The 12,536-nt window shown below is 43.1% G+C and overlaps 1 protein-coding gene across 1 annotated transcript; it reads right to left on the bottom strand.

The window, feature by feature from the left end:
- Positions 1-536: 536 nt before the first annotated feature.
- SOX30 (SRY-box transcription factor 30) lies at positions 537-12,226 on the bottom strand. Its single transcript, XM_050961287.1, has 5 exons — positions 11,066-12,226; positions 9,597-9,836; positions 7,404-7,583; positions 5,310-5,802; positions 537-1,974 (listed from the first exon to the last, which is right to left on the bottom strand). The coding sequence occupies exons 1-5, from the start codon at positions 11,976-11,978 to the stop codon at positions 1,593-1,595; spliced, it is 2,208 nt and encodes a 735-aa protein (XP_050817244.1). The 5' UTR covers positions 11,979-12,226; the 3' UTR covers positions 537-1,592.
- Positions 12,227-12,536: the final 310 nt, after the last annotated feature.

Below are 12,536 nucleotides of genomic sequence, written 5' to 3'. Positions count from 1 at the left end.
CAGCTTTCAGTCAGAAGCCAATTTAGGAGCTAACAGGCATTTTCAGCTATTTATAAGACTTTTCTCTTAAGGGCCCATCCACACTACAGCTATAATAGAATCAGGGGACCTGGTTACAACATGGTCACAATGTGTAGTGTAAATGGAATCTAGCTCTATTCTTTAACTGGGTAAAGCTTTAGACACCTTAAAACCTGGGATATATTATCTATAGGAAATCCAACATGTATCTATGCTATTTATATTCAGAAAACCTGTCCAATGTTCTAGAACACACTATCCCTGGAGACTCCCATTTTAACTCTTCAAAAGTCCAACTGTAGTCAATGGCAAATTTTCCCCTCGATTTCAAATGGAGCAGAATCAGGCCCTCAGTTTGCAACAGGTCTGCTTTTCCTAGCTGCTAAACAAGGAACATGGTTAGAATATCTGAGTTATGATCATACAGGGGTCTGAGTGCAACAGGTCAGGCCCTTATCAGGTCCTCTTCATATACACCATAAAGTCTGTCATCACAACATATAGCACGAACAACATGCGGTTCATGTGACTTTATTTCAATAGAACAGAAGCAGAACAATAGGATTCCCAGCGAAAGAAATGGGAAGAAAGGAAAAAGAAAGAAAAAAATTTTTTAGCGACATGAATTACTAGTTTTGGCAATAAAATTCTGTATCTCATCTGCTCTTACAATTTAGTGGAGACATTTTCCAACTAACAAATTTAAAATAGGTATTGTATAGATATTAATGTTAACTATACTCAGGGATCAAATCATAGTCCACCAGTATAAGTTATTTCACAGGGCAAGTCTCTATCACCCTGATTCCCACTGAATAGCACCTTACTCTCCAAATGGTCCCCATTTAAATCAATGGGACTTTTGCACAGTAAGATACTATTTAATGTGAGCATGGGTGGTAGATTTGGACCCTAATTTTTCAATGTATTACACAACAATTTGTAGCACAAATATAGATTATATAGAAAAACAAACTAAATTATGTTAAATAAATATACCATGGTAGCCAAAGGGTAAATCTGAAAGCATGAGGGAATTACTCCTGACCACAATCCCCAGCCCCCAGTACATTTTATTGCATCAAGAATTACATTTTGTTCAAGAATCTGTGACATACAGACAGAATTATTTCACTTGCTAAAATTCCTAAAGTAAAACTGCCAAAATGAATGCAAGTCCTGGAACACAGAAAGCCAGAGTCCTGATTCAGGCCAGCACATAAGCACATTCTTAAGTCCATTTCCTATTCAGAAATGAACTTAAGCACAGGCCTAAAGCTAAGCACATGCTTAAATGCTTTCCTGAATAGGAATGCCTTCATGATTCTGGGCCTAAATGCAAGCCTAATGTGAGCAGGTGAAAACCCAGAGAAATCAGTGACAGCCCCAGGTCCGTATCTGGCCTCCCAAAATGCTAAAGGATGATCAGATTTCTTAAAACAATCTGCACTTATTGCTGAGGTGATTCGGGTTTCTCCTTGAACACACTGACTAAAAAGATATTATAGGACTGAAATGTTTATTTAATATTTTAAAAGACTCCTGTGCATTGTTATCATTTGGTTTAAAAATTACAAATCTCTTAACACTTTCCCCTCCTCCTCCTCATCACTGTCAGTCACATTGACTTGCTGGATGCTGGAGGGTGTGGACGGGGTTGCTGTGAAAACGTTCTCCAAGGCTCCAATATCCAGCTGTGGCATGGGGGTTAAATATTCCTCCCCGCTATGGCTGTGGCTGTTGTAATAAGACACTCCCTCTAGGCTCTCACAGCTGCGAGATTCTTCACTCTGTGTGCGTTCATCTGGGTACTCCCTGAAAGGATAGTCTCTGTTCAGAGCAGAAAACATAGCCTCGTGTTTTTGGTACTGGTCTTCGTAAAAGCCAAGACATTCGGGCATTGAGCTGGGGAAATTCCCATAGCCAAATGGAGGGCGGCTGTACGGGCACGTGCTGCAGTGAAAGAGACCAAGAGACGATAAATCACACTTTCTGCCATGGTGCTAAGTTGTACTGCAAAAGGATTACATAAGACTGGCTACATTTCTAAAGGAGACTGAAGATGAAAGTTACCCTAATAATTTGCATTAGCCAATTCATACAGTAGTGATATATTTAAACACACCAACCTCTATAAACACTGCAGCCACCCTATATATAAGGAGAGTCAAACCCCGGATCTATGACAGAGACACCAGCCTACATATGCAGCTCTGTTGCTGCTGGATACACCCAAGAAGTTGCTTATTTTATTTATTAGTGTAAATACAGCAGAATCTCAGAGTTACAAACACCTTGGGAATGGAGGTTGTTCGTAACTCTGAAATGTTCATAACTCTGAACAAAACGTTATGGTTGTTTTTTCAAAAGTTTACAACTGAATATTGACTTAATACAACTTTGAAACTTTACAATGTAGAAGAAAAATGCTGCTTTTACCCATCTTAATGTAAATGAAGAAAGCACAAAAACAGTTACCTTGTCAAACTGTTTTAAATTTTCCCATTTTTAGTAGTTTATGTTTAACACAATACTGTATCATATTTCCTTTGTGTATGTCTGCTGCTGCCTGATTGCGTATTTCCAGTTCCAAATGAGGTGTGTGGTTGATCAGTCAGTTTGTAACTTTAGTGTTCATAACTCTGAGGTTCTACTGTAATGTCACAGATAAAAGCGTCCTACACTCTATCAAGCATTTTATCAAACATACCCAAAGTAGTAAAACCAAGCATCAGAACCTAAAGGGTGCTATGAAAGAGGTCTATAAAATCATGAATGGTGTGGAAAAAAAGTGTTATTTACTCTGTCACATAACACAAAAGCCAGAGATCAACCAATGAAATTAATAGCTAGCAGGTTTAAAACAAACAAAAGGAATTATTTCTTCACACAATGCACAGTCAACCTGTGGAACTCGTTGCCAGGGGATGTTGTGAAGGCCAAATGTATAACTGGGTTAAAAAAAAATGAGATAAATTCACGGAGGATAGATCCATCAATGGCTATTAGCCAAGATGGTCAGGGATGCAACTCCATGCTCTGGATGTCCCCAGCCTGACTGCCAGATTCTGGGACTAGATGACAGGGGATGGATCATTTGATAACTGCCCTATTCTGTTCATTCCTTGTGAAGCACCTGGCATTGGCCACTGTCAGAAGACAGGCTACTGGGCTAGATGGACCATTGGTCTGACTCAATATGGCCGTTCTTATGTTCTAACCCAGTTTATGTGATCTCTGCAGGCCACCATTTATAGCAGAGTTGAAGAAGGCTATAAAATTTCTTTTATTTCTTTTTTAAATCATGTCTTGCAGCTGCTAGACTGTTAGTAAACAAGAAGGATGTCAGGGAATCCTGTCCCGCAGAGCATACTGGGTAAAGAGGACACATCAGTGGTTCACAACCCACAGGCTTCTTGCAGCCCAGTCAGCACACAGCTGTTGTCCATGTAACATCCTCAGGGCCATTCAGGTAGTATATATTGTGTGGCTATGGCCCATATAACACAGAGAGCACTGCATATGCAGCCTACAATGGTAAATAGGTTGAGAACCCCACCAGGATATATGGCTGGGCATCATGCAATTGACAGCTGAAAGTGAGAAACTCCAGAAAAAGAATCATACAAGGTGATAAAAAATTGCTCCCCAAAATAACTAATTGATTTTTTATCCTGATTCAGGCCCGAGGGCCAAAGTGTATAACAGTTTATTCAGTGGTGTAGACATGTATAGATTACTGTAGAGTAACTAAAGTGTGTGAAACAAGTAATAGAGCCCTTCTCTAATGACATTATAGTTTAACTATATGTATTGGTACAATGCAGATCCAGGCTTCAATGGTACTATTCACATCTCTTAAGAGAGCACATGAATAGGATCCCAAAAGCAGCTGTCAAGAGATCTTTCCTTAAATTTCTTCAATCCAGCTGCTAATTTTTAGCACACAATTTTGCACACACATTCATTTCCACAATCAGTGCTACACAAAAAAGATGAATTGTTTTAGAACACCACACAGACTGTTATGGTCTCAGCAAAAACCCAACACCCCAAGCTGCTCATGAGCTCTGCCTAACGACAGAGACCAAAGGCCAAAGCTCAGATCATCTTCAGTGCCCAATGTGAAGGCAGGCACCAATGCACCGAGGCACCAGTGTGCTGTTCAAATGATAATAACCCTGGTCTATTATTCAAGATTCTTGAACTTAACACATGCCCACAGACTGACTTGTGTTGCAGATAGGATCTGTCCATTAAGGTCTTTCAGTTTTCATGGGTCATCTTCTGCCCTGATTTACCGTCAAGGCAACCCCATTGACTTCACGCAGGCACGTTCTGCTGAGATCAACAGGAGAGTGCAGTGTGTAAGTCAAGGCAGAATGTGGCTCCAAATCTTTAAGCATCGCCTCCAGCTGGAGAGTGATCATTGCAATCATTTGTGAGGCTGAATTCCCTCTAAAATCAAATATAGGAAAATTGGCTACTTATAAAAAAATAAGCACTGAGCTCCCTCATTTCTCCACTCGAAGTGACCCAGAGTTGGTGCAGTCTGAGTTCTTTTCATTTATCTCTATGCACTAGCTGGCTTGCAGGTCCTCTTGGGCCTGAACTGCACATTTGGCTGTTGCTCAACTGGGTGCTACAAGGCACTGGAGCCTGCAGGCGGTCGCTGTTGAACCAATATCATGTGGTCAGTTTAGTCAACAGTGAAATACTGTAACGAGGATGTACAAACCCAAGAGTGCTTAGTTCAAGTTGCTCTTCTCCAGTTGAATAACCCAAAGGTGCAAAGAATATACTACAATTTATTTGCAATATCATCCTCAGGGCTCCTTCCATCTGGTAAGACCTCAGTACTATCCCTTTTCATAGAGCCAACCCCACCAAGGTGCTTGGGGTACTGTGTAGCCAGCTCAAATGCTTGCCCAGTTTTAATTCTGATTTTTTTTATTTCCATAACTTTTACTCAATATATTTTTGTTGAATTCAACTGCAACGCTGGGACTTGGGTGGCGCGGAGGGGCAGCAAGCACTTCTATTAGCTGTTAGCTTGGAACACACAATGGCTCGGCACTATGGGTAGTTGGGTACAACTCAGAGCAGCCTCGGGCTGGCAGGTCCCACAATTGGGGAGCTGTTAAGGTGGCATTAAGCCCTTGCATTCCTGCGCTGAGAGTCACTTGCCCAGTCTGCTGTTCTGTGCACTCTTTCTATAAGCAGTAGGTTTCATTGACCTTTAACACATACAAGCTCTCGCTAAGAATTTAAATGAATGACTTCATTACCTTGATGGGAAGTAGTGGGGTCCAGGTAAGAAATAAGGGTGATGAAACGAAAATCGAGGAGGAGCTCCAAAGAGAGTGGCTGGATGACCAATGGGAGGAGGTTGATAGAGATGTGAGTGAGGAATGGGGGGAGCCTGGGGAATTGGTGCACTTCTAGGACAAGAAGAAACACCTGAGTACTCCTTAGGGGGTTGACTATTAGAGACAGGAAATCTGGAGTGAGTGGTGCTGGCATTACTTGGGTTCCTGCTGGAACTCTCAATGCAAACTGGGATAGGTCTCTTTACAGAACAACTTGATCCGGAAGGTACATGATGAGCTTCTGTCTGTGCAGGTCCTGCAAAGCGCTGTGGTGGAATTACAGCATGAAGGGGCAGATTTGGAGCTGGGACAGCCACTGGTGTGGTGCTTCCAACACTCGGCTGGAAAAGTGTAATTGGACCTGGATGTTGAATGGAAGGAGCTGGCAGCTGGATAGTAGAAGGGGCTTCACCTTTTGAAAACAGAAATGATTATTGATCAATCATGAATGGAAGGGTTCCAGTAAGAGCATTTTATAAGTACTACTTTAGCTAACTACACATAGAATAGAAAGAAGACAGACACGCTAAGTTCCCAGGCGGAAGCTGTATTGTCCTCCTCCATCTCCCAAACCAAAAAAAGAGACAGCTCAACATTTCTTCTGTCCTTAGAAATTCCCTCCTCAGAAACCAAACACAATGTTCTCACCTCTACTGAGTAACACACCCACCTTTGTCACACTGATATCCAAATCTGAATGTAATTAAGTGTATTAGCAAATTTAAGAAGGATGGATGATGTGATTATCTCCAAAGCTGCTTTATTGAAATGCTGCCATTACAGAGCTCTCTAACCCATCTCTCCAGAGCATCTTCAGCATAACACCCCTATAATTCACAATCATATGCCACTTAGCAAGCCAGTATGGACCTGCAATGTATACATAAAGAATATATGCATACATTCTCAGCTGATGTAAACCTGCTTAGTTCTACTGTGGCCCTAAGGAACAGAATCAAGTGGGAATACCAAATTGCCTCAAAATTGTTAGTTTTCATTTGTTTTGAAAAAGGACACACCCAGGCAGTGTTTGTTCACTTTGTCATAATTTACAGACATGTTTTGTATCATTTTTATGATAATAAAGTTATCGTTTAGAGTGTGCCTTTCCTACAGAATGATTCCAAAGCATTTTGGGGAACATTTTCAAAACTGCCTAAGTGACTTCAAAGCCTAAATCTCAAGTCAATGGAATGTAGGCACTCTGGAAAATTTTGTCCTTCACAACAATATATTCAGGAATCACTTCAACTACAACTAAAGTATAGCCACCTCTGGGGTGAAACAGAGTACGTATTCAAGGCAGCATAACAACACTATACAATAGTTTAAATGTGGGCACAATTTTGCACATGAACTTTTTTGTGCACACTTCTCTCATAACCAGGTTTTGGTATGCACAGAAACTTGGATTTGTGTACTCAAAACTGTATGTGTGTTTGCAAATTAGAGAGACAAAGCGAAGGAGGTAATTTTTTTATTGGACCAACTTCTATCGGTGGGAGAGACAAGCTTTTTAGTTTATACAGAGCTCTTCTTCAGGACATGAAGAAGAGCTCCGTGTAAGCTTGCAAGCTTGTCTCTCTCACCAACAGATGTTGGTCCAATAAAAGCTATTACCTCACTCACCTTATGTCTCTAATATCCTGGGACCATCATGGCTACCACAGTTTGCAAATTAGCTAGTTAAATACATAATTATTCCAGTTGCATATGCAAAGCTGAGTTGCTGTGCATGCAAAACTGTGGCTGTGAAAACACTATACATCTAGAAAAATGTGTGCAAAGTTGCACCTTCAAGTTTAGACGCAGCTTTTAAAAATGCAGCCCTCACACTATTAACATCTTTCCCTGTGACACTTTTTCTGACAAATTTCACCTTGTCCTTTAAAGCAGCTTCGCCACTGGACTGTTGCTTTAAACACTGTTATGCTGGCTTATGCTTGACCTTATATAGGAAACAATTTTCTTATTATTATTGAATGATTCACAGAACTAATTAAACAAACTCACAGACAGGATGTCCAATACTGTTCTGTACATTGGGAATGACAACGGAGTAAGTGGGTGGTCGGAAAGGATAAATTGTGGTTGGGTTTGTAGTGATGATGTTCTGAGAGGTGCCGGAAAATACAGTGGAGACAGTCAATGGGAAGCGCTTTCTTTTGCCAGGTCGTGGTTGATAAACCCAGCCTGTGGGAGAGTAAATGAGAAAGTTTAAGGCAGATTTCATAGATGTGTGGGCCAGTTTCTTGCACTGTAACAAGACATGAAAAAATACAACACCCACAATTCTGAACAGTCTGTATTGATCCACAACAAGGGTAAATCCTCTTCCAGTTGAAGTCAACAGCAAAACTCCCATTCACTTCTATAAAGTGGCAGACTGAGCATCCTATCAGAGTATGATGAAACTGGTGCATTCTCTCATTCTTTTCATATGAACATGCGTTATGATGTGTTTGGTGGAGGAGACCCAGGATCAGAAAACCAGAGGGGCCACTGCAGCACAGATTAACAACACATTATGAAGGGGGGGTACAGGAGAAAATGGCAATGCATCTTGGACTTTATTTTGAAAAAAATATGGTAATGTTAAAAATATGACTCCGGATTTATAATCTCACTGGCTCCCTAATTCTCAACTACACCTGTGCAAATTTCATTTACACCAGCGAGACTGTTGAGATGTAACAGTTAAGGAAGAATTTGTCCCAATGGGAGCTGTGCATGTATTACTGCAGGCAGGGCTAGGTTTGCCCTGATACATACAATCAAACAGTAAGAGACTTGTAAAGATGACAGTAGGTCATTTATACCAAATAGGTTTAATTAAGCATCTTAGATTTTTTGTCTCGTTATAATGTTTAAAGAAGGCCTGAATGTTTGGGGGTGTTTAATACTATGTTTTGTCTTCTGTTAGTTTTTGATACAAGAAATTCAGACCTTGTCTACTCTGGAATACTCTGTGGCAGCCTGGAGAACAAGCAGGATTATGACATCACAAATACAAAGGACGTAGCACCTTATATTTTTGTGATTTTTATTCAGTTTAAAAACTCTGTTTTTTCCACCTGTTTAAATTACTCAGGAGAAAAATGTTTGTTAAGGATTCACTACCCTGCCCCCTTCAGTTAAAGGCTGAAAAAAGTCTCATTCCACATCTGAGATCTCCAACAAGTTCTCCAGCCAAAACACAGAAAACCAGATTTGAGTCTTAATTCACCTCTGGATTACTTAGAATAGTGTAACATAGACAGCCGAAATCTGGAGTAAGAAGAGGTGAATGAGACACTTGGTATTCCTGCTCTTTCTAAGCTACTATTTCATGAAAGCTTTTCTGTTTCTATTAAAAATAAATGTGTTTCCAGTGAAAATGAGGATTTTTGTTCAGATGTAACATTTGTATTTGGCTATAACATTCCCTTTCAGCTTTGCAACCAAACATTTCCTACAGTTTTGCAGCATTATATTTGTGCATGCGAAACAGAAAGTGAAACTCACTAAAAATTGTTTATAGAGTGAAACTGACTAGTTTACTTTCTTTACCCAATCTGAGTGAAAAGAAAAATATAAAGAAATAGAATAACCGGTGAAAAGTAAATTAGATTTGAAAATCTTTGACTTGTAATAATCTAACTTGTAATTAGGTATAGATTTCCTTATGTTTAATTATATGGGTATTGGACGCTATTATTATTTACATTATTACTCCCAGACAGGAAACTGTTAGTCCACACTTAAGGTTGAAAAAATTATTTAATCTATTTATAGGCATTTCTATTTCCTTGTCACCATGATATCTGATGACATTAATTTTTAGGAAAATGCCTGAAATGAATATTACAATTTAAGGGACAAATAACTCTAGAAGCATAGGGAATTCAAAGTTCAGAATACTGTGCTCCAAGAACCAAACATTAGAAGTTGCAGACCCTCCTCTTTCCCACCTCCACACAGGGTTTTCTTCTTCCCATTTAGCATACTGACCCTCATTCCCTATATGGATTTTCCTTTCCCAATCCTACTGGACGAGATTCATTTGCCTATCACATAGCTCTCTGCCTGCCACTTCCCCGACCCTGGGCATCTGTATCAGTCCATGCAGAATACTGCACTAGGCCATGTGCATTTATAAAGTCAACATTTTTGGGTAACGCAAACTTTTGCAGCATGCAGGTGTAAGGAAGTATATGCATTTTTTACCAGGAAATTCCTCTCTGTGTTTTTCTTTAATCTTTTGAGCTTCATCATAATAGGGCTTCTTTTGCTCTTCAGTGAGTTTGTTCCACTCTAATCCAAGCTGGACACTGATTTCTGCATTATTGGCAGCTGGGTTAGCTTTGGCTAGTGCTGGCCGGTGAATTCTTGCCCACACCATAAATGCATTCATTGGACGTTTTACATGGCCATTTCTGTCTTTGCTAAATGGGGTATCTGGTATCCCTATGTAACAAAAATCAGGAAAGAATATCATTAGGTAGACAGCACATGCAATGTTGCCGTAGATCATATTTAAAGAAAGAATCCAGCTAAACTCAAACAAAAGAAACAAACGGATTTTGGAATGCACAAGCCTCCATACATATTTGGATAATTGCCCGTGGAAAAAACATTTAAATGTTGTTAACTAAGAGAATAGCGGAGTAATGACTAGCCACAAGTGAAATACTCTATAAAGACTAATTTAAATATTTAGCATTACAGTATCTGCTATTGTGGCATAGTCTCTCTCTCTCTCATTTCATACAGATCACAGCTAATGTCATCATAATAAAAAAATGGTAGGGGTTTTGTTTTCATTTGACTAATTATTATGTCATGTAATACGTAAGTTTATAAAGGCACCACAGTATCAGTGCAAGTTTATGCAAAGTGCAACAGTAATACACCTAAACCCTGACCTTGCAGGGACCACATTCAGTGGTAATATGATAGTTCACTTCCATAGCTATTCAATTCTTGGCTTCTCTGCTAAGTCTGCTAGATGGTGCTAGTTTTTTTTGTGATGGGGACACCTTTGCTGGAAGGACTGATGAATCTACTAAATGCTCATCATACGCAATCAACTTCCAATCATAACAAACAGAGCTGGATTTGAGCCGATGACCTAAAGGCGGAAGGTTTCCACTCCACTATTAATTCACTTATCAAACAGTCCCTCGATGAAAGGTATTTCTAAATGCACCCATCACCTAAATCCTGCATTATCAATGAAAGGAGAAGAGTCTATTAGCCATTAGGACACCTTTTAAAAGAAATTATTAATTTTAAAAGTCAAATTTGAGCTCCTGAATCCACTCTTGAAGATTAAGCGCTGCATTTTCAAAATCGGGCTGGTGCCTAAACAAGGACTTTAAAGACTGCTTTTAGGCTCCTCTTCTTGAAAATCTTAGGCTTTATAGTTAAGAATCAGACACCTGCTACAGTGGGCTAAAGTCAGAACTGGAGTAAGCAGCTGCACAGAGGTCAACAGAGCTGAACCCTCTAAAACTCAGGTTGAATGTGACTGTACGTTTACACTCTCAGTGCAGGTGGAAATGATATGGATACAGTTTACATAGAAAGGCCAGTACTTCAATAGCATTTCCACTTGTGTTTCCTAACTGCTAAAATTCCAACTATGGGGCAACATGTGTTGAAGCCTTCGAAACTCTGATGCCACAGAATAATACCTGCATCAGAGGGCAGCACTGTGAGGGGTACATCCTTAGTTTCAATTTTGACTGAAGGCTCCAGTAAGGATTGCATTTTAAGGGGTACTTGGGCCAGGGGCACTTTAGTCACTCGGATCAGCTCAGAAGGCGGAGGTCCCTGAAACTGGATCCTAGTCCCAGAGGGTACTGGATGGAGTGTCAATGGGATCTTCAGGTCTTGAGGATGCTGGGCTCCGAACCCACCAGGCGGCTGAGCAGCAGGGGCATCTTTGCTGGCGTGAGCCGGACCGCTGCATGATCCAGCTGGTTTGGATGACACAGCTTCTTCCCTCCCCTTGCAGTCCTCACTGGCTGCCTCTGCCTTGATTGTTCCTTCTTTCTCAGGCCCCGAGGCCATGCTGTCCCCACAAGTCTCTTTCACCATCACCTCTTTCTGGCCCTCCTCTGCGTCCTCCCTTTTTTGATCCCCTCCTCTCCTGACAGTGCCGCTGGCCGTGAGCTGGGTCCCCTCTTTCCCTGCTCGTCGGGCTGCAGCGGCCTTGAGCTCACCCCTCTTTCTCTTGCTGCAGCCACTGCACCCCAGCTGGCCCTCTTGCTCCTGCTCCTCTGCTTTTCCCTGCAGGGCCCAGCCGGGCTCACTCCCCCCCTCCTGCTCCCCAGGTCCCAGCGCAGCTGTGGGCGGCGGCAGCTGCATGCTGGAGGAACTGTGCCCATTCAGGGGGTGCAGCTCCTTGCAGGGGGCGCCCTGCCCAGGGAGGGGGGACAGGAGCTGAGGGAGGGGCCCTGGCCTGGGGGGGAGGAGCAGGAGGTACGGCTCCCTGCCCCCCTGCCTGGTGAGGGGGTGCAGGAGCAGGTGCTCCAAGCGGGGTGCCTCCTGCCCACCCGGGGGATGCGGTTGCCGGGGGGGCTCCTCCTGCGCCCCCCCCTCCATGGCGCAGGCGGGCCCCGGCGGGAGGGGGATTGTCGGGGATTGTGAGCTCAGCCGCCTCCCTCTGTCGCCGTCCGTTTGTTTCCTGCGGTTGCTTCGCAAACGTTCTCAGCGCCCCCGCCCCGCCCGCGGCACGCGCTGCCCTCCGCGCCTCGCGCCCCGCCCGGGGCCGCCGCAAATGGCAACGGCGGGGGCGCCACGTGCCTCCCGGCGGTTGCCATGGAGACGCGCAACAATGGCGTTCCCACGGCGACCCCGGGAGGAACGGGTGGCAGCCCGGCGCGAGGCAGGGGCAGCCCCGCCACCAGTCACCCGCGCCGCGCCGGCCCCGCGTGGGAGCCTGCCCGGCGAGAGGCTGCTCCGAGCCCTGGCGCGCCCTAGCCCTGCGTGGCATTTTAATTAACGAGCGTCTCCCCGCAGCGTTCGGCCCCCGCGTTTTGCACCAGGCCGGCTCTGTGCCGGGCCCGCTCTGAAGTACACGCGGGACCAGGACACGCGCCTGCTGCATGTGCTGCGGTTGCTAACATCCCCTGCCTGGCCAGTCCCGGCCCATTGGAGTCA

This window comes from Gopherus flavomarginatus, chromosome 7 (genome assembly GCF_025201925.1).
Source record: "Gopherus flavomarginatus isolate rGopFla2 chromosome 7, rGopFla2.mat.asm, whole genome shotgun sequence".
Lineage (NCBI taxonomy): Eukaryota > Metazoa > Chordata > Testudines > Testudinidae > Gopherus > Gopherus flavomarginatus.
Note: the sequence above shows the minus strand (reverse complement) of the source record. Positions and strands in the feature narration are given on the sequence as shown.